General features: G+C 40.5%; 1 protein-coding gene, 1 long non-coding RNA gene and 1 pseudogene across 4 annotated transcripts in view; 1 reads left to right on the forward strand and 2 right to left on the reverse strand.

Annotated features, from left to right (window-relative positions):
• Positions 1–261: 261 nt before the first annotated feature.
• Positions 262–4,561, reverse strand: LOC147799890 (uncharacterized). Its single transcript, XR_015424600.1, has 3 exons — positions 4,381–4,561; positions 754–844; positions 262–548 (listed from the first exon to the last, which is right to left on the reverse strand). It is a non-coding gene; the product is annotated as an uncharacterized LOC147799890 (long non-coding RNA).
• Positions 4,562–7,810: 3,249 nt separating this feature from the next.
• LOC147799891 (uncharacterized) lies at positions 7,811–9,551 on the forward strand (annotated as a pseudogene). Its single transcript, XR_015424559.1, has 3 exons — positions 7,811–7,937; positions 8,384–8,461; positions 8,692–9,551. The product of XR_015424559.1 is annotated as an uncharacterized LOC147799891 (transcript).
• The window catches only part of LOC110978247 (adenylate cyclase type 3-like), a 41,459-nt gene continuing 25,091 nt past the window's right edge, over positions 9,549–25,916 (reverse strand). For both annotated transcript variants that reach the window (XM_022233065.2, XM_087133094.1), the window contains exons 5-20: positions 22,868–22,979; positions 22,622–22,749; positions 22,025–22,183; positions 19,001–19,145; positions 18,526–18,609; positions 18,169–18,287; positions 17,900–18,061; positions 17,306–17,510; positions 16,959–17,060; positions 16,180–16,328; positions 15,632–15,731; positions 14,968–15,126; positions 14,342–14,488; positions 13,228–13,450; positions 12,650–12,774; positions 9,549–12,427 (exon numbers count right to left, since the gene is read on the reverse strand). In XM_022233065.2, the coding sequence (XP_022088757.2) occupies positions 12,275–12,427; positions 12,650–12,774; positions 13,228–13,450; positions 14,342–14,488; positions 14,968–15,126; positions 15,632–15,731; positions 16,180–16,328; positions 16,959–17,060; positions 17,306–17,510; positions 17,900–18,061; positions 18,169–18,287; positions 18,526–18,609; positions 19,001–19,145; positions 22,025–22,183; positions 22,622–22,749; positions 22,868–22,979 (2,272 nt within the window). In that variant the 3' untranslated portion in view covers positions 9,549–12,274. The remainder of the gene's footprint in view (positions 12,428–12,649; positions 12,775–13,227; positions 13,451–14,341; positions 14,489–14,967; positions 15,127–15,631; positions 15,732–16,179; positions 16,329–16,958; positions 17,061–17,305; positions 17,511–17,899; positions 18,062–18,168; positions 18,288–18,525; positions 18,610–19,000; positions 19,146–22,024; positions 22,184–22,621; positions 22,750–22,867; positions 22,980–25,916) is intronic.

The raw sequence follows: 25,916 nt of genomic DNA on the forward strand, positions 1-25,916 counted from the left end.
CATTCTCCAACTTTAAGCTCATAGGCACACACTCCTATATCGAACAAAGTGTGGATCGATTTTTTAGGTAACTGGTGCTGTTTAAACTGTGGATAATGTTTTAAGTGACTAGCATAATAACGTGTGTACTAAACTGGTATTGACTATATACCAAACACTGTAATGTTGCTTGGTTTGCGGGAAAAAGCATTTGTTTTTAAAGTTACAAAGTGGATTTTTTTTTCAAAGTTAACATGTCGTTTATTGTAATCTTTAGGCCAATATAATTTGCTTTCTGTCTTTGAGAATTAAACTGGTCGAGGCTGGCTCATTGGTTTATGACAGAAGCAGTATGTGTCGAACTTAAACAGGCGTTAATTTATTTAGGGTTTTTTTCTTCAGAGTGTTATTGATTAAAGGCGCGTCGAAGTTATTTCATATTTTGAAAATGAGGTAAAAAACTGGATCATAAGTACTTACCCTTTTCAAGTAGAAAGTTGCTTCATCATCAGACGGGACTTTTTAGGCTTCCAGCTTTGTCGGAGCATCAGTAGTCTGGCAAATGGTTACTGCAATGAAATAAAATAATTATCATTGAGTTTAACCTGAAGGGCTGAAGTTAACAACCTCAGCTATGAATCACGTCTGTGTTACTTACACGTATCCTTATATTAATGAGCTGTTTCGATGTCCCTTTCCCACTTATACCCGGTGTAGGTTCATACCCACTTCTGCTATCAAGACTACCGGACAAGTGTTATATGCCTGTTCTACCTGTTTTCACGAGGTTACTAAGCCGTCCATTTGCGATCACTCCTCTGTTCAAATCTGCCCCCAGGCCGCTAGAGACAGTGGCTGCAGCTTCCTGGAATTTGAGCAAATTGGAAGATCACTTGTCAGGAATTACTCCTTTCTCTCTTTCAAAATGTATTTTGCACTTAAGAACCTTTGCAGATTTAAAGAAACATCTCAGGTATGGCAAGTCCAACAGATAAACACTATACACTAACTGCTTCCCTTTGTGGCAACATGCAACATTAGTGGCTGCAGCTGGATACACTCTACGGCTATTGTTTGTAGTGTTACATAGTCAACGGCTGATGCATGATGGAACCAGTGCCATTGTGTTGTATATTTTGTGCCAGTCTAGTCCGAGCCTAGCTCCATGGTCCGAGGGAGACCATACGTAGGCTAGCCCCGTACGAGCAGACTGCAAGGTTGGCTTTAGGGCTCAACGGTGTACTGTACATGTATACTTCCGACAACAGCAAAGAGCAGGAAGAACGTAAACAAAGTGGATTCAAGAACTGAAAATGTTGCAATGAAAAAAGATATTCCACCTTTCAGTAATGTCCACCGGACAATAAAATGACCCATGACATCTGTGTGGTTTGACCCTTGTAGTGTTCCCACATGTAATACTCCACTCCTCAGTAATTCCACAGGAGGGTCTGTCAAATCCGACAGCCGCTCAAGTATGGACACCTGCCGCAATACATCAATACTACAAGCACCCCTCGTAGTTGCTTTCCGATTCCCATGAGTGCTTCAGTTTTAATTATAGAGTTCCCGTATCAACTCCAATGGTCTTCATCCCGTCTTCATTTCGCAGATGAGTAGGCATTCAAGGCTGCCCACCGAGCGGATTAAATCAGATTGACTAATCCGCACCACGGGCTGTGTTGTCCGTGTTCCCCTGTCTTGCATTTCTCAGGATTCCCCTCCCCCCCCCAAAAAAAAAACAGCCCCCATGCCTACCAGACCAGCAACAGTGTTTAATCATTGGGTTGCTCACAACAGTAATAACTGCAAGCTAGTGTCAGCAACTGTGGGGTTAAAATCAACACCTTTTGGTGTTATCAAATGAACACACCATAGAGTGTTACTTTAACACTACTGGTGTTACACTGCACACTTACAAATGTGAAAGTGCACTGGAAGGTGTTAAAAGTAACACCAAATAACACTAACATTTTTAACACTGTTGTAAAGTGTTGGTGTAGTCCTCTGGTTACACCGGGGGTGTTAAATTAATCACCCCAGTTTTTGCCGTGTACCTATAAATGTAACACGACCACTTAAAATAGCTCTTTTAGCTGTTTCTCATGGATGTAGTGATTGCACGAAAAACCCAACGCACCTCATGTTGCGTTTGCATGATATTCATTTGACCCCTGTCAAGCTACCAGACTGGAATTTTCAACTTTTGTATCTTATTTCCCATAGGCCAACGTGACATTAAACCGTTAACCAAAACCCAAGTATCATTTTTGCATCCCAGAGCAGAAAATCCTATCCCGAGAATTCTTCTCGACTTTCACTGGCGGAAGAAAGACGCCAGTGTTTGCCCCGTCGCTAAGGTCGGGACCTCGTTGCTAGGAGGTGATGTATATCCGTAACGAAGCACGCAGGTTGAAAAAAGTCGCATTATTTTTGCCGACATTGGATAAATATTTGGTTATGCTTGCGCGACATTACTGGGAAATGAGTTTGTTCACATTATTGTGTTTCCGCACACGCGGACGCAAACAGACAGTAAAACAAAGACGGCCACACATAATCATGTAATTGTATTACGTCTTGATTTTTCTTTTGTATTTGTTTTCGTCTTGTAGGCGACAAGGAAACAATTCCCAATGTTTTTACGTATTATAACGTGTCAATGATATTCTAGCTTCCAAAATATAATATAAAATATAAAAATATAAAAATACAAATATAAAAATATCCAAATCAATAACTGTAATCTCCGTTTTATGTGTGAATATAAAGCAGACTTACGTGTATCACACTTAAATATTGATTCCAATATCAGGTCATTTGTATATATGCTTTGTATATAGTCCCCCCGTACATTTTCCGAAAGGTCATATTCCAGCAGGCACGTCAGACAGGTGTTTCGTGTATACGGGACACAAGGAAAGTCAGTATTTAACCTACCCCTGGAGGAAGGACCTCCTCCAGCATGGAATTCGATTGAATACTGGATATGATGATTATAAAACCTTGAAAGCACCCCAGGCAGTGCTTCTTGCTTGTAGTTACCACAGATCGTTCCATTGCACCAGAAAAATGGCCAAATCAAGAAGGAAATTCGAATAATTATATCTACAAATATCGGAGAACCTAGTCAAAAAGACCGTATGCAGCAGTTGCCATTTGATGATTTACGACAAAAGCCGACATGTAGTAAAATAAGTCACAATGTAAAGGCAATAGCTGACACATTACGCCTCCCAGCATAGAGTGCAATGATAGAAATTCCCTAGCTCATAAATATCTCGTCAGTTAATGGTAAATCATGATGAAAGCACCCATTCCCTAAGCATAGTAAAATAAATTACTCGAATGACAAAGTCAGTATTGGTTTACAACACAACGGAGTTGCGCGTCTGAAGATTTTTTTACCTTTATTTATAGCGTGAAACCTAGGCCCCTCGATTTATCACTCGTTTTATTAACAGAAAGAAGGTTATCGCTGATCGAACATAAAGATAACCCCTTTATTGGATTGATTTTGTGCCATTCTAGTTGTGTGCAAATACCTAAGATAAAGGGCAACTTTTGGCATTGTTGGTGTTATATGTACTTTCGAGATAATAACTATATATAAAGGAAGAAAAAAGCAATGATTAAACATGACATCTAAGCCTGTGACATTTTGTGACAGTAAGGTGTTATAACAGTCCGGAACATTGCTTTTTCATCAGTGTCGTAACCAGATTGCCTAAAGGCGCCTTTCCATACGCGCGTCAGCACTTGCTCCAATTAAGTGTTGTGTATCCGTCAAAATCGCTCCTGGGGCGAGTTTGATCATTTTTTGTTGGCCAAACGCAACGCACACGTGTGTTATGTTTATGGAGTCAATTTTTGAGTCCGAGGAAGTGCCACTCACCGTAACGCATCGTGTACGCAACGCACCTAAAACATTAACGTATGGATAGGCGCCAAACATTTACATATGGATAGGCGCCAAACATTTACTTTTGGATAGGCGCCTTAAAGATGTACTCTGTACAAAAAATGTATCGGGAAATAACGGGGATCAGAAATGTGACGATAATCACAAGACTTAGTAAACTTCTGCTCAGTGTAGGGTTTCTTTTTACGAATTCACTAACCTGACTTGGCGGCGAATTTTACTTTACTCGTTTATTAAATGACAAAAGTTTGCCTTTTATTTACAGTATTATCATTAGGGCAAGGCCAAACACATTACACTCCCTGAGACACAACGTTATTGACAGTTCTCCTTCCCCTTCCCCCCCAAATCCTCTAAAACAATTTCCCTATAGAATGAATTCAACCCAAATTCACCTGGAAATGTCAATGTCTAACATTTGTTTCAGTTCGCTGATTGGAGTGTAAAATAAAATACGGAAATTGTTACAGTCAACTTACCGATTATAGTCTCCTATACTCATCAATAAGGAGCGTCTCCTCTTGATTCAAGTGTTGATAACTCGACCACAGACCTGCCCTTCCAAGTGTTAAGTGTTGCGCGGGTGCGTGTGATGACTATATAATCAAGCCACCTGTTCTCGCACCGACGAACCTTGTGTTTGTGATTTTGTCGGGTAGTGCCTGTCCATCTGGCATGTACATGTACATGTACAACTATCAACGTGAGTGCGTACCTTCCTGCGGGTCTAGGGACCGGCTCAAAACACCTGCAGTAGTTTGTTAAAGACGCAGTGCCGGACAGATTGCTTAATTTAGATGTCTCTGTTTTAAGTGTTCTTTGTCCACCGGACGGACATTGGAGGTTTTGAAAGATTTTTTTGAAGTGCCAACCAAGGATGGCTATCCATAGAATTAGCATACATATAGTATAGGTTTTCCCGGTCAATTTCTACTAATGAGCAGCCACTCTAACCTCCGTGCCATTCTATTTTGCGCGGAATTGAAAGCACCTGTAAAACGGTCATTCAATTTCGTTTTAAGACTAGGCAAAAGTGCCGTTGCGCTATTCGATTTAATAAAATTATCACAATTCAACCAAAAAAGCATTCGATTAAGCAGGCACCTTTCCGAGGCGTGTGTTCCGTCATTCGTTTTCATTATTGGACAGGCATCTCTGCAATTTGTGCAATCCAAAAAACGCACGAATGAACCTGCAGCAGCGGAGGTGCGATCTACTCCAGCAAACAGCCATTCAGAACTCTGATGCTATTACTCAATTGAAGTGCACATTTTACCAAGATGTCTGGCACGCCAACAGATTGATGGTTTAGGAAGACGGGAGCAACATAGGCCTAGGTAAAAAATAAAAACCAGAATAAAGAAAAATCATAAAGAAACCAATAACAATGAGGAAAATAGAATGTTTTAAAACACAATCACTGAAAGATTATAGGAATTCGTCAGTTTACGATCCCCCTAAATGAAAATAAAGAAAACAACGACCAATAGGTCCAAAATCTACGGGAAACAAACAGGAATAAAGAAAATAGGATTCGACTCGCCAAAGTTGTTTATTTCAGTTAACTTGTTGCTGTTTGTTTTGTTATTTTTGGTTTTGGACATTTCGAAATATTACTTGAATTTAAATTTTCTTTGTGTAAAATTGGTTGCCTCTTTACGAAATTGAAAATAAGGAAATTAGCAAAAATGTCCAGTCCAACTAGCTTTGCTAAATTGAATGACGATTGTTCGTCACGAAAAAGAATGAGGCTTTCCTTAATTAAACACACTGCTAAAGGAATCCGAATAACTCAAAACGAAATTGAATGCCTGAATTCCGAGTTCAAAACAAAGTAAAAAACTTCAGTGGAAAAAGTGCTTAAATTCAAACACAGGGAAATTAAATTGGCTGCTCTTTTTCCAAAATTGACCGGGGAAAACCTATACAAAAGGATTGCCAACTTGCACCAGAAGGAATTCGAGTTGCAGCAAGTGCACAGGAACCTTATATAGGTTGGGCCTTCATTCAGTATAAAACTTCCTTTCATCTTTTCTTTCTCTGTGCTGTTCCTCACCGTAGCTTTCAAATTGTGTGAAGAAAGCAGAAACAGTGTTTTAGGTTTGACAAATTACCCCCTTTTTAGACTCAGATGATCGACGTCGGGTATAACGTCATTCTATGATCGTGAACGTTTGTAGCAGCCCGCATCCGAGTGTCGTTTACATTGCAGGCAGGCTGTATTTTATTTTCAAACTTAATGCTGGAGACGTTCTTTCACCATCTCTGTGAATAGGGCAGAATTTGAGTTTTGAGGCCATCACAAGGAGGCATACATCTGTGCAAACGCCCAGCCCTTGTTTTTGTAAACTTTGAAGACTGTCCCCTCCAACCCTATCGTTCACCAATAAGCATCGCGTACTGGCAAGCAACAATACACCTTTCAATTAGTGAAGTGCCTAGTCTATGCCTCAAGATGTACTGCGAACCAATTTCCTACTTCCGGCACATGTCTTCTTTTTATTCGCAAATATTGGTGTTTGGGATTTATGGCCACAGAAAGCGCGGCAGTCACGGTGTTTGCAGGCAGAGCTTGGAAAGTGGACAGAAGTAGATGAGTAACGATATTATACAAATACAAAGTCTTGTGATTGAGGATAATGCTGTTACGTCCACAGGCAGATGGTTAAAGAGACGGTTGCTCTCGGCTTACAGGGAAGCTTGAAGGAGAGAACGTGTAAACTGTAATATGAGGTATGAGGTATAGCCTCAGGGTATGTGTTGTTCAATGTGGTTACTTCCTCAAGGCACATGCAAACAAACACGGGAGTTGTGATCGCAGTTCCTGTAGAAAACATGAGATTGTGGGGCTGAATCCCAGTAACGAGCGAGTTTGAATATACAAATACTCATTAAAGTCATGGCGCTTGTCCTTGAGCTAAGTTCTTGATCCTGATTGCTTAATATTTGTTCTGTCCACGCAGAAGTATAAGAAAACTGAATAATATACCGGTAACAGTAATTTGGAGGCATACTCAGCACTCCTAGAAGCTGGTAGTGTTTATACGTAGACCTTTATGAAATTGAAAAGTCGGTCATCAGAACAGATTGCAATGCAAGCTCCCGCTGTAATCTAGTCTTACAGTGGTTTTATGGTGTTACCAAAGAGACTTATTATGGGTTTACAATACAAGTTGGAATTGGCGGCAGAGCAGTGAGAACAAGGCTTATACAAATGACACTTATGGGAGAAAAATTAGCGTTTTGTTGATGAGACCTGTCCTTGGATGCTGTGTTGAACGTTAGGCACTTTGTTGACACGTTTTGAAGCAGTAAAGAAAAGTTTGACATGTTTATGTAAGTAATAATATTTGGGCTGTATCTGACACTTATCCGATAATGGATGAGTACACATTAAGAGAGACGGACAAACAAACAGGCCAACAGAAACCAGTTGTTCGGTGAAGAGTGTAAGAAATATCAGTCATTTCGTTAATGGGCGCTGCTGTGAAGTGGTAAACGGTTTACGGAGAGGACAAGGAAATGGATCAAATTAAAGGTAAGCACAGAAAAAAATATAATAAGTCCAGAAACTTAAGCGAGGGCACAGAGGTTCAGGTTTTGTCTTTTATTATCCTTTCTATATATAGTGGGCTTTTTTTCTAACATATTTTGTGTTACCAAGCTTGCAAATTTCTTGGAACAAAATAAAAAAAGCTAGACAACTTTTATTTTTGCAACCCCGGGATAGCCATTACGTATTTACAAAGGTATCTTTTATCCCAATCAGAGCAAGGCCTTGAAAGAGTTGCTGCCAATTTAAAGCAGAATGAGTGGAAGTTTCTTGCCGTTCGCCTAGGACTTTCGAAAGCTGATGTCGATGATATTGCAAAAGAGCACCCGGGTAACTTTTCCCGCCAAAAGAGCGAGATGCTTTTGCTGTGGAAACGGAATTTCAGGGAGTACGCAACCCCGGAGAGACTCGCGCGCGCACTGGAAGAAATCGGCAGAAATAAAAGTCAGGGAAAAACGGAGGACGGCAAAGCATGTTTCAGAGGTAAACAGGCTGCTCACAAAGCTTGCTGATCTATGTTCTAATACACGTTTTGAATGTTTTATGCTGGTGCGAAATGCACAGGTCTTAATTAAGCAACAGCTATTTCACTGGTTTTTGCTCAGCAAAAACCTTCCGTTCTGAATGGCCAGATCAGCAAAGGCAACTGCAAGACTGCAAGACTGCAAGACAAGACCAGCCACGTCTACGAAGTAGTCCGCAGAGCTACTTGTCATCGACCGTGCAAGTAAGAGGCTTGCCATTCCCAATTCAAGAGAGAAATATATCGGATAGAAGCCAGCTGCGATCAGGTTGGTTGCTATTTCCACACATCGCTTGTTTCTTTCTTTAAAGCAAAAGGTCATTAATAAGACGACATTGTTTTATATCTGTCGAAACATGAAAAGGTCTGCGTGATTTAAAAGATGTCATTTTCCCCCTTTTCCAAGACAAAAGCTTAAAAGACGGCCGGTTTGTGTCTTCCCAAGGAAAAGAATCGAGACGGAAGACATTCACGTCTGTGCCAGGTAAGAAAATTCTCAACTGATCCTACAAATATAGCATGAATCAACTCCATACTGAATGTGTTGTTAAAAGGAGGTAGTCTCTTCTTGAACGTCAAGAATGATGGAAGCATATGTTGAGACTATTGGAATGGTATAAGGATCAGACACTTTCTATCTACCTCATGGCATGGCGAAAAAGAGAAAATAGATACCGCTACCATTTTTTTAATTAAAATGTTTATATCTTTTAGGTAAAATTACTCTTGATGTTGACATACAGAGGATGGCCGTAAAGAATATTCCTTTGACTTCCAAAAAGGCTGAGAATTCATTTGAAAGCGACGAAGTTCCGTCGATTGTGCTTCCTCCCTCCATTTCGAACATGAGTGGTGACACGGTGACAGGTGCCGAATCTCTTGCAAACCATCCAAGAGCTGGTCAGCAGCGGAGAGTAAAATGTAGATGCTCAGTTCATCGATGTAAGGAGTCTCAGGAAGGTAACAGCGAGGAAGGAAATGTCGATACCAAAGACCCGTTCGACAATCTCCTCAAGGGCCTCCAAGACCCCTTTTTTAAACGCCTCATGGAGACTTCATCAGAGGTCGATGCAGCTGTCGACCAACTGGAAAAAATGAAAGGCGTGTTTGTTGACGAAACCAAGCTGATGCCTCCTGCTTAGCTGCAGAATAACGGACGCAACCAGCTTGAAGAGATTGTGGGATGAGCACGAAAATGGCGACCTGACCACCATGTTCCAGGCGTCACACGTGACCGACCAATCCGTTTCGTCTGTTGGCGCATTGGGAATAAAGCTGATGGTAAGAATTTGCTAAGTTTAATACCAGAGGTGCAGGGAAATTCTATATTGCGAAAGCATTTGCAAGAAAGGGGCAAGCAGCGACCTAAAGCCAAGGGACCTGAGTAATCTTGTTACTAATATACACTCTTCCTCAAACTGCCCGGAAGTAATAAGGACCTCCCTTCAAAAACAATTTTGCAGTGTTTTAAAAATGCACGGTATAATACTTGTTTACTTACGACATCTGCATTTCAGATTGTTATCTGCAATTTAATAATGCAGAACACCGACACCAAAACAAATCAAACATGCAGTGAAGATAAACACCTTTATTTGAAATCATTGTGATGTGTGCTCACTGGAGTAAGACATAAAAGTTATAAATATCAGCAGTAAATTTACCGCATAAATTGACAACCAACGTCCTTACAAATATGGTTTTTGTTTCGTTTGAACTTGAAATTCTAAACGACCGTGTTAAGGCACTACTAAATATGCTTGCTCACATGATTGAAACGGTGGTCACTTGCTACCTCTATAACAAACAACAAACGCATACAAAACATACATCATTCCAACACGCTACCTTGTCAGTACGATGAACTTTGTCTCCCGAGTGACACGTAACCGTATCATCATAATGTTTCTGTTTTCTGTGTTTTCTTAAAGGGTAAAGTTGGCAGTGGATTGTTGAGAAGCAAAACGAGTTGTTTTCTTTTAAATTTCATTCTTCTATAAATGCTGTAACGGCTTTAGAGATCATTTTGATTAAATTTTGCAGACAGTATATCATTATTAAGTGACTTTTTCAGCCATACTTTATTCATCGTGGGCACGTAAACCTGGGGGGACATGTTGCTGATAATCGCTTCTGAAGTGAACACCAACATTTAGGAAAATACAAAAACAAACGTCAATTGAACGTTTTTATAACTAATGCATCATGTAAAAATTAAATGTTGCTCAAATAATATCATCTACTACAAAATAGCGATTGTAAAACTTACACCAGAAATGTATAGAATGATAGCCAGGTAAGTTTGCGTTAGGAATAGGTTCAAAAATATATCAGTTGATGTGCAATAGGCACATGGTCATGAGCCCCCAAATTAAGAAATATAAACAGGACTGAAACAACATACTAATTCCAACAATAAATATACAGCGTCTTTAGAATATTTAATAAACACTTTACTGAATGAGTTCGTTACGACATGAGCTATTCTTCACACAAATGTATAGGTGAGAGTACTGCAACATCAGAATTTCATTTAGCACATTCTGTTTAAGAATGTAGCAAACCTATGATGAGTTTGCATCACTCCAGAATTTTACTTTATGCAAGAGACTAAACCACGCTAGAAGGATCAGCCTGATGTAGGCTACAGGCAGGTTCAAGGCACTTAACAACAAACACCATCAAGTGTACTTAAACAAATTTTAATACTGTTCCCACAAGCACAGTACACAGAATGGGCTTAAATTCCAGCGTGAAACCATCCTGTGAATAATGTGACTTTGCTGGCAGCTAGTACATTCATAATTTCTGCTGAGATGATGCTTCATATGGGTGAGCAGAGCTTGCAGACAGTTCACCTTTGTCTGGAAACAGGTTTCGAGTAATTTGGAAGTATTTATCAGTTCGTGTTTATGACGGATGCGTAAGATATTTTAGGCTATTTTACGAATTATTAGTTTGCTTTTCTACCTGGCCAGCAATAGTTTATCAAACAGTGGTGGGGGCAAACCCCTGATTGCGACATAGCAAGAGAAAGATGCATTGTACTCTGCACGTTCATAACATTGCTGTGTGCAACCTTCGCAAAGTCAAGTACTCCTTGAGGTTTGCAGAGTGTACGTCAGATACATAAACTGAATCATTTGCTCTAGTTGAAATTAATACTTTTACGAACTTTTGACATCGGTTAAGTTGAATGTAAAAATGAGCCTTTTCAACGGATCAAAATATGCAATGATGCAAAAGTGTCATTTGGACATCAGGAATAAATAGGACGCTGTATAACTGCAAATATGTTAACTTTAAGGTTCTTATGGAAAACCGAAGTCTTATTTTGAAAGAAGATAGTTATCGATATATGTGCTGATATACATAAAATAACCGTGCCACGTAAATAACATTTGTATAGTAAAATGTTATCTAATTTTAACAAAAAATGATAAATTGCACAGTTTGGGTGTTATTGCAAATGTGACAAAATGTACAATGAGTTTCAACGATATATTCAAATAATTTATACTGTGTACATTAATTTACATCACCTAGAATTTCAAGTGAATACCACGTGAAAAAAAGGGTTTTTTTTGGTGTATTGAATGTGCAGGATAAAGACCCAAAACATATACATTGTTTGATGAGATTATGCTGCTTTCAAGTTGTTTGGTAGGTAAACTCAAATTGAATGGTCTCAAATCGGTTGTGTATGTATCTACAAACCGTCGACCTTCAATAAGCGTTATTCATTTGTTTGCTCATGTGTTTTTCTTGTTTTGTGTTCGTTTTTGTTCAACGGCAAGTTCTCAAAAATATGAAAACCGACAGTTCAAAATGAATTGTCCCTTTAAAGCGTTGTAGTGGAATACTATACATCATTTACAATTCGCCTTGTTAAAAGTATACACAATAACTGTAATGTTTGTATTTATACAACAAATTTAATTGAATCTAAACGAGAAACAAAACTTTGAATAAACGAACCCTATTAACTCTTTAGGACGAAGGCACAATTTCCTCAAGTAAGCAGATGTGTAAGATAAGTAAGATAATTGAGAAAAATGCATAGGGCTTCAAATCGGTCAGTGTGTTTCTCTTGCGAACGCTTGAACATTTTGTACCTTCGTTAATGACATCACTTGGGTGCACTGCTTGGAAGCGTTTCTTCGAACCTTCAGACTACGAAGCCTTCAGACTCGAGCATCTCAGTCAACTCTCCAAGGGTTCTCTTTCCCGCTTTTGCTCCTTCAATTGGGCTATGCAACGTTTCTAAAACAGTATAGTCTTTCGAGTTTGTGTTGCATTATACGATCATATTTGGTAGCAGGTCATCCTTCTCCTCCTTACCAATTAGGTAAAAGGTCAAGAGTTCACCTTTGCCCTTAACCTTGACGTAACCCCTCTGCTGAAACTTGAAACCGAACCTCTTCAGTACCTTCATTGTTTCTTCAATAACCTGCAAGGTTAAGACGAGATACGATTGTCGAAATGATGTTAAGGTTGGGATTCATACATGTACCAGCATGCCAAGACGTTGTACTACCAACATTGCGCCTCTCTATTAGTTGGACAGCTGACAAGTTTTGTTACCTCGGTTTCACAATTTATTACCGTACGCTACAGAGAACGCAGAAGAAGTTCTGGTGTGCTTGTCATAACTTGTAAACATTTCAGTCACCTGGATAAATCCTGCTTTCCCTGTGCTTTCCATGCGGCTGGCTACGTTAACTGTATTCCCCCAGATATCGTAGTGTGGTTTCCTGGCTCCAATGACTCCAGCAAGAACTGGACCATGATTGATACCTGTCGATTATTTCAAATATACATACACAATAAACGATTATAACTCTCACGAAACATTATCCTTTTGGGGATTTTCCCTAGTTTCCTATTAAGGAGTCAGTATCCAAAGAAATTTGGTTTTAATTACTTCTTTGGGTGATACTTTATAAGATACAGTTGTATTTACTTCAACTGGAATAAACATCTGAAATGATCGTTTGCTCATTTGCGAGGTTTATATGGAGGACTTCTAACTGGTATTCATCAAAATCACGTCACTGATGATGATTTTATGTCTGCATGTAAAGTGTAAAACACAATCTGATAGATTTACCTAAAATGACACGTATTTGGACAAATAGGATTGACTACGGTCAAATTCCAGGGAGACGCTTTGGTCTGACCATATGCGTGAGGAAATATTTCCTGTGAGGAATGGTTAATGCCGAAAGTAAACAATAATGAGCCCCTCACCGACTTTCATGATGAAGTTGTTGAACGACTGCTGGTTAATGGTGTCCAAGGTGTCCCTGAGAGCGAAGGCAAAGTTGACGAGATCGGCAAGGTGTTGCCAGCGCTCCTGCTCTCCCTCGTAAATAATCTTCTCCGGCTCAGCCACCATCCCCGACGACGCCATGTAGGTGCTGGTGATCGTCTTGATCTTGCAGATGCTCCGGAAACGAACTGCTTTCAGAAGCTGAGAAAGGCAGGTGGAAATGTAAGGACCCGTTGAAGGCCCCTATCCTAAATTGCGGTTTTGTGTATGCGCGCCTCTTCTGAAAAATTAGTTAGTATTAATAATGATAAAAACAATTTTATTCATTTATAAAGCGCAAATTGCATGCGCTGTACATGCCAACATTAAACGTGGTCGAGCGAATGGCATGGGCACTGCGCAGGCAGTCGCCAAACGACCCACATCCACGTGCACCTTTGAAGAGGAGACAATAAGGAGCAGTTTTAGAGGTAAAAAGACAACCACAGAGAGGACATTTCTTGGTACACCCGAGGAATAAGGATTGAAACCCCAATCCACATGTCGACTGAGCCGGAAATCGAACTCAGGCCACAGCAGAGGTGAAAGGCGAGGAAAGAACCACTCAGCCAACCCGATTCCCGGACTTCAATATGGTTATAGTGTTTAAGAATTTACATTCATACTTCTTCATGATAGTCCTGTACGGAAATATACTCTTGTACTGACTGTAACCTAAAGTTGCCCCGGATTCGTCTCGGTATGCATGCGCACAGCCTCAATATCTCGTATGACGAGTCTGTGTTTCTGAATGACTTTAGAAGTGAAGTCACATCTTTAAACATCGGTATGCCCATATGGACATATGGACTCATGGCCATGAGTGGGAACAGTGTTCTGGCACTGTTAAGCCAATCGGACGTCAGGAATATAGGCAACGTTCATAGCAACCAGACGTTCAGTTTGAGCGACTGCCGGTTGTCACGGGATATCAGTGTGAGTTCTCCTCTGAGTGTAAGTCTATGATTTTCTTGCGCACGCATTCATACAACAAGGTATCGGTATTCGGCCCGACATGAATGCACCCACACGTTGTTGCAACCCGTATCTTACCGTATCAAAGTCGCTGATGATTTCATTCAAGAACCGGAGACACTCTGTGCCTTGGTTGTTGATGGTATCCTCGCTGTAGAATTCGGAGAAGTTTGGGATAGAGGCGAACATGACACCAACCTCCGGGTAGTCCTGGGCATAGAGATCCTGAAACCGCAAGCCGAAGAGATTCCAGAAACATTTTCATCTTGAATGTTTCTACTCGCCCTCGACACGAATGGTTTATAAGGCAAAGCACTCGGTTCGAGTCCCACCCGAGTAAGCTTGTGAGGTTTTTTTCGCAAGCTCTCGGACAAGCACTGAGCATACAGTGTTCATTAATATACGTTGGGTAAGGGCAAACCCGTTATATATAATCAGTAGAAGTAGTTACTAGGCTAAATACATGATTTAGCTGATCTCGGTTTGAATTTATATGAAGTATTCTTTTAAAAGTCGACTTTACGTGGTGTTCTTTAGTTACTATCTGCAGTATATCCTTAAATGAAAATGATACTATACTATTATTCCAGTGTAATATTGATTGGTGTTTAACTGAAACCTGAGCTCTTTGTGTCTGCTGTCTGTGGCATTCTTTTGGCATCAGTTGCACTCGGGTACTGTTCATAGGCATTTTCGTCACTCACCTCGTCTTTCCGTTTGTTCCGTAAGAAGTGCTTGGCCACGTGGATGGGCATGATGTTCAGAACCAGCACCTCGTTTCGTATCCGTAATTTGCCAACTTCTTCTTTTTGTTTCCGCGTCTCGTACTTCCAGTAAAAGAGTAACCTATTGGTGACTTCTAGCTGCAACATGTATCGAAACGGGTAGGATACGGTCATTGTGGTCTGCGAGACTTGTGAAAGTTTGCTTCCTTTATAAACTGTGTTTAATCTATGGGAAAGGCCATGAGAAAAACCAAATTTGGGAATAAAACGTTTTTTTATTCAGATTATCCACTACACTATGCGTTAAAATTTCCACCGTTACAGGTTTCATTGTCTTTGGCGTTATGATCATGATTAACGGCTTATGCAAAGATATTTCAATTCTCCGTTGTCAGATTTTGCAAAACCGATTCAAAAATCAAAGTCAAATACCCCTCCGTTGGGAAACCCTCATCGTTTAGTATCTCAGACTTGTTGAAAACAAAGTGAAACCATGTTGTGCAACGGATAGAATGGCAAGAGAGGGCAGCAAACACAAACTGAAGACTAGTTTTTTCGTTCGTTGCAATGCCGTTTTCAACTGTACTACACTGATTGAACACAGATTTGATCCAAGGACAGCCTGATTCAGGAATGAACTCACAAATCTGTTGTAGAAGATAAGTGCAAAGCCGGCTGCGAGAAGCTGGTATGTGATAACGTAACGACTGGGAAACTCATTGGGATTATCAGTTAGGCTTAGCCTGAAAGAAAAACAAAACAACACAAACTCAGCGTTGATAATGCAAAATTTGAGACTATGATCGCAGACTTGAAATAGTTTGATATTATGAACGTGTTTGAGAAAAGTGGGTCTGGAAGCCTTGGTCACCATGGTGGTTGCAGCATAATACCTGAAACACTGACTCCGTTGCGAATCGTTTGACAGAGATTTCGCTAGACTCGTTATCAGAGACACCTAAAATCCTTCGAATTAAGTTGCACATGAAAAATCGAGTATTAAGAAAAAGAACTAATTTAAGACATGGTTTATGAAGAAAGGCGTCTAGCCTACCAATGACCTTCTTGTTGAGCGTCATAATGTTCATTTCTTTCCTTTATTCATAACATTGTCAAGAAGGTCAAGAAGAGATGCAACGAAAGTCGTTTACCTTAACCTGCTTCAAAATACAATAGTTGAAGGCCACTCACGTGCTCACTTGCTCTAATTGGTAATTGTCGTATCTGATAAATATTTCCTTGTAGAAGACGAGATTGAGGAGGGTATACACCAAGCCAATAAGCAGGATCAGAATCATCTTGATGAACTGCGTAACGTGTATCATCACAGTGATGGTGACCTGCAAAGCACAAAAAAGCCAAATTGTTGTGTCATTCACATTAAGGTCCCGGGATCATGTGAAAGCAACACCAAAAAAGAAATTCGACGAGAACTGTACTCAGGTCTAAATAAATTATTAACTCCAAAACTCACACTTTGAAGAACATAATACAGAAATGAATCGTACTAGGTGGACGCTGTCGACGGTTCCCTCGGACAACTACGCCGAGCACAGCAACGTGGCCGGAATATAAAGAAATTATACGAAATTCCACCTAGCTGGTGTATTCAACAAAACGTGAAGAATGTTTCACAACAAAATGTGCTACAATCGTTGACCTTATAGCTCCCAAACGTTCTTGTAGCTTTATTATTTTTGGCATCGTCCCTTTTTCCTTACGATGGCGAGAGATGACAGTTGAACGCTCATTGTTTTTTTATTGAAAAGAGAAATATAGTAATGATGCATGGCGAGGTTTGTTTACTCGAGGGCCGCACAGTTATTTTTCAGGGACGTGGCATCGCCTACGGCTGATACTTAATGAGCATCAAAAACAAAAAATTGGCGAAATGAAAGAAAGTTGTTCAAACTTGGAAATGTTACAAGTTCTGATGAACATTAACGGGAAAAAAAATCTGAATTACTTACCAGAACCAGTATACCCGTGTATGTGTAATATCGCCCGTATATGCACATTGGGCTCTGTGTGTCCAGAGTTTCAATTTTGGAGTCCCCCAGCTCGCAAACAACCTGTCGATTAGAATAAGGCTCAGCTAACAACAAAATACTGTCTCATACTTATGGTACGACTTTATTTTTTGGAAGATCAAAATTACATTGGAAGCCGTATACACATATTTGAAAAAAAAACCTGGAGTTAACTTTTGTGTAAACAGACGAACTTGGACTATTAAATGTTGCATTTCTTCGCAGGTCGTTGCTATAGGTGCTGTTATTTTCAATGAATGAACAGTCCTCCCATCTACAGTTCTCACCATGTCAACAACATCAGATGCAGCAACGATGACTGCGACACACGTGACGATCAGTGTCCTTGCCACATACGTACTCTCCATCCAGCTTGACACACAGACTAGTGTGTCTGGGTACCTGTTCTTGAAGCTAGTTGCCATCGATATGTAGAAGATCAGGACTAACAAAAATAAGCCTACGGCAAATGTGACGTAACTCGCTGTGGTTCTAGAATAAGATCGAAAAAGATCATTTATAATGAGAAGACTGTGTACTGTACAAGGGACCATCACCGGTATCCGATGCTACTGCATTGCCCCTGACCATTACACAGGGAAAAGTTTCAAAAAGTTGTAATTCTAATCTTAGTTTTCACCAGGAAGCGCACGGTTTTCACCGATAGGCATCCACGTATCCATGGATATTATGAGGCATTTGCGGTAACAGACGCTACCTAAGGGCCCCAGCTGTTAATGCAAGCAATAAATACGTGAACTGCATTTTAATAGGCCAAAACAATGCTCGAGCGAGCATTCATCATTACAAAAGTCCATGAAAAGAAGCATTGCCTTCTCTGTTCGCTTTCTTTTGGACATGATTTTTATTCATTGACGTACCTCGGCAAGACCATCATCTGCACACAGAAGCCAAAGACCATGATGATGATGGCACAGCAAAAACCCACAGGGCTCTGTCGCTCTTTTTCCCGGTGGAATGTGTCCTCCAAAGTCTTATCCCGAAACCAGAGGGAAAACCTCCGCATGCCGCTCGTCTTTGCTCTGATTGAGCCAAGAAAGGTCATTTTGGTGGTTATTGTGGGTAAATTTAGGCGTGTGACTGGATGTACTGACCATTACTTGCTGCCAACTACCAGCGAGCTACTTACGCGTCTGCTTCTCTCTCCACTAGTGCCTCGTACAGTTTACGATTGGTAATCCCTTCATCGGGCTTTGGTTGCGGTACCTCCTCGTCAAAGGTAACAGTCTTGCCGTTTGCATCATTAGCCTGAAGTATAATATTAACCAGACCAATGTACCAAACAGTGTGATTCATAAACGGTGTTGATATTAAGAAAATAGTATTTAGATGTCCTTACAGGTATACGTTACTGTAGTGGTGTAAAAGCTTCAGTGGGCTGCTGTTGTTTTTTTTTTCGATGACATGTGAAATGTGTGAATCACATTGCTTCCTGCTGCAAATCATCTCTTGTATGGCATAGAAACTAAAAAGCTGTCTGACGCACCTTTACGTCACTTTCCTCTTCCTCTGACCTCTTCGTCGTTGATCCATCGTCTGAGAGAATGATGGAGGTAAAAGCAGCGGCTTTCTGTGAATCGACAGCAAAGAGACGGGAAACGAGCATCAGTGAAAGCAGGCAGTCTCACCGACAGTCTCTCCAGTCTTGATGTACTGTAACTTTAGTGTACTTTGTGTCAGGAATAATTTCGTGTCAGTGTTTTTCTAAGAAACACGCGGACACACTGTTTAGTGTCTAACGGAGTAACGTTCGCTTACATACCCTGGTTTCAGGTGGTTCAGTACACCGAGAAGTCTCGATGCCGCCACGGTAGCTATTTTTGTAGGGGCCGCCACATTATGTTTTGGACCTGAAAAGTTTGCTGTCTCAGGACCCAAGCATTTTTCTTTGTTCTTTGCGTTGACCGTAAAGGTGCATTTTCAGTTCCTCTGCTTGTGAGGACCAAGGAAGCTTTTCTTACCTTTACGTTGTCCTTGTTGACCTTAATGAGATAGGTCTTGATACCTTGGTCCTTGATATAGTCGTCGCGTGTCTCCCCCTCGCCTGGTTCAACCTCGAACTCACCGTTCAGGCACCCAAAGGTGTCCTGCGAGATATGCACACGACTGTGGGGAGGAGGAACAAGGTAAGTGCAATGTAAAACGCAGTGCAGTCATAATGTAAAGGGTAAGTTCTATAACACGCATATCAAAAATGCGCGGAATGTTCCCTGGGAAGTATTCACGAGTGAGTTGTTTGTTGGTAAGCCGTATTTATCTAAAGGTTTCTTAGGACTGAGAGACTGAGAGTAGAATCATTTGTGTTTGCTCGTCGCCGAGCGACCGAACAGGGCGTTCGGAAGGACTGATGGCCTGGAACAGATTTAAATGAAGGAAATTCATCACACAGAGTCACAGCTAATGACGCGCAGAGCATTGCGGGTAAATTTCTGCCAGGCGCGCGAGCTCGCTCAATGTGGCGGTTATCAATTCGCTATTTTAATTTTTCGTCCTCATTGCTGAAGATATTCTCACTTCACTTTATTAGTTCATCCATAACAAAACTGTTCAAGATGATTTGAAATATACCGCCAAAAGACACTCGATCAGTGATTCGTAGTGAGAACATAAATGACCGTGATTGTATCAAGGCCATATTTTTACAATTTAAGCCGACATTTTCGCATGCGTCAAAGCATTGCCATTGGCGAACCAAAAACTTCAAATAACGCTTCGCTAATAGGAATTGCTAACTTCGCGGTCGGAGGTCGTGCACAAAGTAGCCAATCACAGTGCAAAGCCAATAGGCCCTTCCCAGTGCCCTGTTCGGGCGCTGGGTGATGAGCGAATCATTTGTATAGTCTACAGTGCAGACGTCTGTCATGTAGAATTCATTCAAACTCCTTGCACAAAGCATGATTGTGGCACTCCCCTCTTTTCATTTGTGCACGTTTTGAAACATTAAGGACAGTTTACTAACCGAGGGCCTCCACTCCAGTCTGGGATTATTATCTTTTTATTTATTTTTTTTGGCGCAGAAACATCATCGGTTGGTCCCACTCTTGGTCACAGTTATATCAGAACCGACTTGCCATTATTCCAATTCCCAGGAGTATTAGTCAAATAAACAACAGACATCGTCATGAGGTTATACTGATTTCACGACGAGTGGTCATGGGTCTACATCGGTCTGTCACCTAAGAATAATTATCGTGACGTCTCATTTATTCATTAGCGTAATAACGTCGTATACTACGTCTTGGAAATTAACTTTCATGCAGGGAAACGTATTTAAGGACTTGTTTGTTTCCATTTGAAATGATTAAGGTGTCTGATTCGAGTTTTAAGAAATCTACAACTTCTGCTCCTTGAATCTTAACAAAAGATGTGTTCTTTATGGGTCAAAAGAAAATATTGAAATACATGTTACCTCTTTTCTGAAATGCCAATTTCTTCCCTCAAAATATTCCCTCGCAATAATCAGTTAATTGTAGATGTGGCTACATTCATTCTAACCATGGATCCAATTGGTTTCGAGAAAGGAAAAGGCCCAAACGCCATTACGAATCCATGATCTCCGTGACATTGACCTGTCGGGAGACGACAATTACGTCCGCATTTCCTTTTGCTTGGCGTAGAAGGAAATTGTCCAGTTACCCGTTCACTCTGCTCAACCCATTGTGGCGGTCTCAGCAGTCCCTCCTGACGTAGTCGGACATTTCAGCACGACACTGGCACCGTGTCGTTGGTCTTTCGTACTGAGATGTTCGCATGACTAACTTGCACGGTACTATTATCTTTGGTGTAGGCCTATGTACAGTACCCGTCACGTACAACGTGAAGCATGCATGGACTGCACTGCTCAGCACGCCACTTAAACGGACGACTTTCCCGTTGTTGTGCGCAGAGATGGCATGACGTATTTTTTACCGTATTTGGTAAGGGGGACCGCTGAGACCGGGAGACAGCTGAGACCGCCACACCGGAAATAACAATCAATATTCCCATGATGCCTGGCTAAACATTGCTGAAAGTTACTCGCGTGCGGACTTTATATGTTTTGTCTTCGAACGGCACTCTTTGAGCAGAATTTTCCACAGTCATTACTGTTTAGTTATGCTCCAACTGATGTTTCAGATATTTAAAAGCATTCCCTGCACTATCCTTGACATTTAATTTAGTAAGATTCCGATCCGTCGTGCCGTCCGATCTACTTTAATTTCCTTTCCTTCAGACCGTCCATCTTTAATTTCATATTTTGGGCAAGACTGTGGTCTCATCATAAAAACAAACACTCAGTTCCATTGAAGGAAATGAGAAGACATCGATTGATATAAAATCCATTTATGGGCAGACTTAATGGATGTCATTATCTGCAGAGGAACCGCGCAGGGACACGTTGTGAGCACTAAAGCCCTTCTAAAGTCCTCCTAAATCTTACGGACCTACTTCATTGAACCGATTGTGGAGGCAACGTTCATTAAAGTGATTGATTCTGGAGTCTAATATGTGATTCGGTTTCGTTCCTCAACTCTCTTTTCTGTTGGATCTTTCATTTCCTTTCTCTTGAGAGTTAATAATTGGATAACTGTAAATAATTCGTACAACACAGATAGGATGAGGAGCGCTGTGGCTGTTCGTGATTATTATTGTTAGAGCAAACCGTGCAGGAAGAAATAGCGCCGTTTTATACCAGTTCATGAGATACATCTCGTCATGCTGCAAAGAATTTGAATGCAGCATGCCGCAGTTGGGGAACATGTTAGTCACTGTTCTCCAAACAAGATGGGTTAACCGGGGACAAATCTAGTCTGCGTATGTGCAATAACCAGTGTCTATAACCCCCATACAGTTTACTCATGAAATGAAAAACGAATTCACGAAGAGGATCAAATTCATGAACGCAGTATGAAGAAGATGTTGATTACTGATAGAATAGTACCTCAATCCTTAATTTGCACAAGTCTCATGAAAGATCAACTCTAAAAGTGAAACACTCAACTCACCCAGGTATGCCGCCAGACTCCATGTGATTGGCCAGCACCACCGCGGTGCTCCATACGTCAAACTGCCACCTCTGTTGACCCATGACCCCGGCCAGCACGGCGCCAGTGTGGATTCCAACACGCATGTCCACTCCAGACTGCGTTTTTTCCCTCACGGCGCTGTAATCGAATCAGCAAATTTGATTTGTGTCCGAGTTACAGGGTCAAAAGCACGGTGAATTAAACAACTACACAGGAACAAACAACGATCTTCTCACAAAGCAGTGATGGAAAAAGCAACATAAAAAGACATAAAGCCGGTTTTGCCTTATTGGAAAGACAGGAGCAAATTTTTTCCGTGTATAAAATTAACACAATGCACTTAAAACTCCCAACAAAAACAAACAAAGGAAAAATACTCTTGATCCTCATATTAACAAACTTAGACTGATCTTCCCTCAGCTGGAACTTCGGTAACAGTTAGGCAGGAAGTGTCTGAACAGTCTGTCGTTTTGACATACGCGTCATTTGTCACCAACAAGACATTAAATTGTCACCCTTAAGAACGTCCATGAGCTTTCTTCAAATATAAGCTCGCGAAGCTTGCTCTCAACTTACGCGATTGCTACCACCATGTCAAGCCCCATCTGTACACAGCAAGCAGCATGATCCTGTCGCTGCTCTGGAACACCACAAATACAGTAATAACAGTCGCCTAAGATCTTGATCCTCAGCTGGTGGTGTTTCTAGAAAACAAGAAGAAATCAGTCATGCCCATTACCCCTCGATTTCTGGTTTGACGGTACGAAGGTAAGTTTTAAAAGGAGAGTAGGAAGGACAGGAGGAAATAAAAGGTCGCCTCACCTCAGCCAGCTTGTCAAAATTTGCAAATAAGGCATTGAGCGTTTTGACAAGTTCCTTTGCAGACATCTTGGAGGACATGGCCGTGAATCCCACGATATCAGCAAAGAGGATGCTGGAAGAGTTTTGAAAAAAAAGCAAAACACTTCTATAATCACAACAGTGGCGCTTTCAAGAAAAGGGTTAACTTGCTCCACACCTTCAGAAATCAAAACACTTGTTCCTAGTTCTCTGAAAGTCAATCGTTGTAATTCAATAAATACAATAAAATTAATGTAATAATGTAATGTAATTGAATTGAAATAGTTATTACATGCCTGTTTTTGATGTGGCCTGCTTGTATGTGGATAAACGTGAAAACAAATTTGTTTTTGCGTGCGTGAAGTATGATATTGTCTTATCAATACCCATTTTCAGTTTTTGTTAAAGTTTTGAACGATGCATCACAAACTAACATGTGCATGTGGAGAATCTTTTTCTGAATACATTGAAGAGCTCGTGAACAGCACCTCGTATTTTTCTTGTCACACAGTCCAAATCCTAATTTAATTGTGAGTGGAAGATAAATCCCGATCTTTTTTCTCCGACGTACAAATCAAATTTATGCCATGCCTCAGATATTAATAGATTCTACACTAACAATAAAGGCCATTGAACGGTGCAAATTTGAATAGTCTGACGACTACATTTTACAGAGCCTTTCCTATAACATACACCTTTTGTCCAAATAATCTTACTTGAGACATGTTTCACCTGGAGCGTTTTTTTTACGACGACCGGTAATCATTTTTGAAATTCCATTTACATCGTAAGAGCGTTGCTCAAAGATCACATTTCAAATTAACATATGCCTCTTTTTTTTAAATGCCAATAACATTGTCCAGTGTATTTCACAAATGAATGTTTATCCGTAAGTCAAGCGGAGGGTTTTCCTCTACATTTTATAGCGTGCAATTTTCGCTGCATGTTAGATAGGTTTCCCGGTTACTTTCGCACGTCGTTCATTTAAAATTGCTTAACCGAAAGTTAATTTCGTCAAAGCGGGGTCGCTTGCCCCAAATGTTGATTCAATTTCGAAATAACATTACTAGATTTCATTTTCAGAGTACTGTAATTCACGAAAAAAAGTTCTTGTTTGTCCCTTTTTACATAGTCATTTTCGTCTCACTTCGGAAATGATGTTGAGTTAGAAAAGCGAATCTTTTTTTGTCACTCATTTTTCCGATTTAATCATTCAATTTCGTCATTGATGTAAATGTAATATCCTTATAATATATCTTATAGTTAATCTAATTAACAACACAAAGTGGAATTACAATGAGCTATGTGATTATTGCAAGACGTTTATGCCTGGTTTCTTTGACCTTCTATTTAGTTAATTTGAAGCACAACAAACATGACGTCCAAACAACCGCTAATGTAAACCACCTTAATAATAAATTCAATGAAATTTTTGCCCTGGACCATTCCACATCAGGTTTTGTAAGTAGGCCTATTCTTGAACCCTTCAAGGGATCTTTCTCATAATAATTAAACAATTATATTCGTCGTGTCTTAAAAGTCAGATAAGAACGTTTCTATGTGACACGTTCGTCCTTTATCAAGGAACCCGGAGGGCCTTTGGTAAAAACATTGCAGAGTGAAGGCCGCTTATAAAGACGTCGCAGTCGCTGCAATATGCAATATAATAAGCCGACCAATACTGACCTCTGAGTCCAAAAGCACTGCGATTCACAGTTTCAATTCAGCAAGTGCACCACACCAATTGCCCTTTTGCATCAGAGAGGGTTTTAATTATTTTCGGCCTCATTTAATTGAATGCAGTGTCAGACCTTAAATAAATAGAGGACCGCCACAATAAACATCCCAGCCCTCGTAAATTTATGAATTTCAGAAAAAAGAAGATTGTATAACGAAAAATGTAGACAAAGAACGAGACAACAGTAGACCACAATACGTCGCCAACTGTTTCAGCATTTCTAACGTTTGTTTCCAAACAGTTTCCTTCGCTTCAATTCGCATAGCAAAACCGATGTGTGTATTTTCCTTGTAATACCGCAGCGCATCAATGGCAAGTCAAAAACACTATTATGTAGAACACTGACGTCCAAAATGTGAACTTGAGGAAAGCTTCAAGATGGACTCCGAAAATTCCAACGAAAATAAATCCTTCAGAACAGGCGCCGATTGCCTTTTCAGTAGAAATGGTTAATGATTAATCCAACCCCTCAGCAGAAACTTCTTTTCTTTTGTAATCTAGCGGAAGCTGGCTAAATATTGCGTCATTTGTATTTTGCTACAAATGTTCCAGTGCGTCTTTCGTGTACTGAATGTCTTTCTTAGTGTATCCCCCCAAAAATGAAAAGAAATCTTTCATGTCTCAAAAAACACGCTTATGAAATGCTATTTCCCAGAGCCAAGTATGCTTTGTCGAGTTTTTTTTTATGCAACCTATTATGAAACGTACCAGTTTTATGACCGGAAGCAATTCTTGTTGTTGTAAATGGCCAAGACGTCCGTTGTAAAAGCTGTCGTCTGTTGCGAAGTGTGAATTTAACTGCACGATCAGCAACAAACTTTGTCCATAACACTTGACTCGAGCTCAATCTTTCGGGAAACATTAAATTTCTCGATAGGTATGGAAACAAACTGTTCGGGAGCATGCGATTGTTCGTAAACAATCGTGAGCCAAGAATGTTGATCGGCAAAAAAATCATGCTCAAGTATTCTCTGACATCAAATATGAAATCTGAATCTTTACGAGGACAGTTGAGTGGAACGCAATAGTCCAACAAACCGACAAAGGATCAATAGGTTCAAACTTCACGCGTCTCCTTGAGGCAATCTGTCGGATCTTTCATCATGGCATGGCATAATGCGCACGCAGCCGAAGTTCATTGAAAGGGGCGTTCGTGTAGAAGTTGGAATGTTCCAGATGAAGATGTCTTTTTACAAAATGTGGAAAAAAAAATAGCTTGGCTCCTCAAAACGTGTTTTTCAAGAATCTGTCGCACATGCAGGTAGGAAAGAAGTGTAAGAAGTGGTATGGATC

This window comes from Acanthaster planci, linkage group LG02 (assembly GCF_054643075.1).
Source record: "Acanthaster planci isolate LZ-2023a linkage group LG02, COTS_SCS, whole genome shotgun sequence".
NCBI classification, from domain to species: domain Eukaryota; kingdom Metazoa; phylum Echinodermata; class Asteroidea; order Valvatida; family Acanthasteridae; genus Acanthaster; species Acanthaster planci.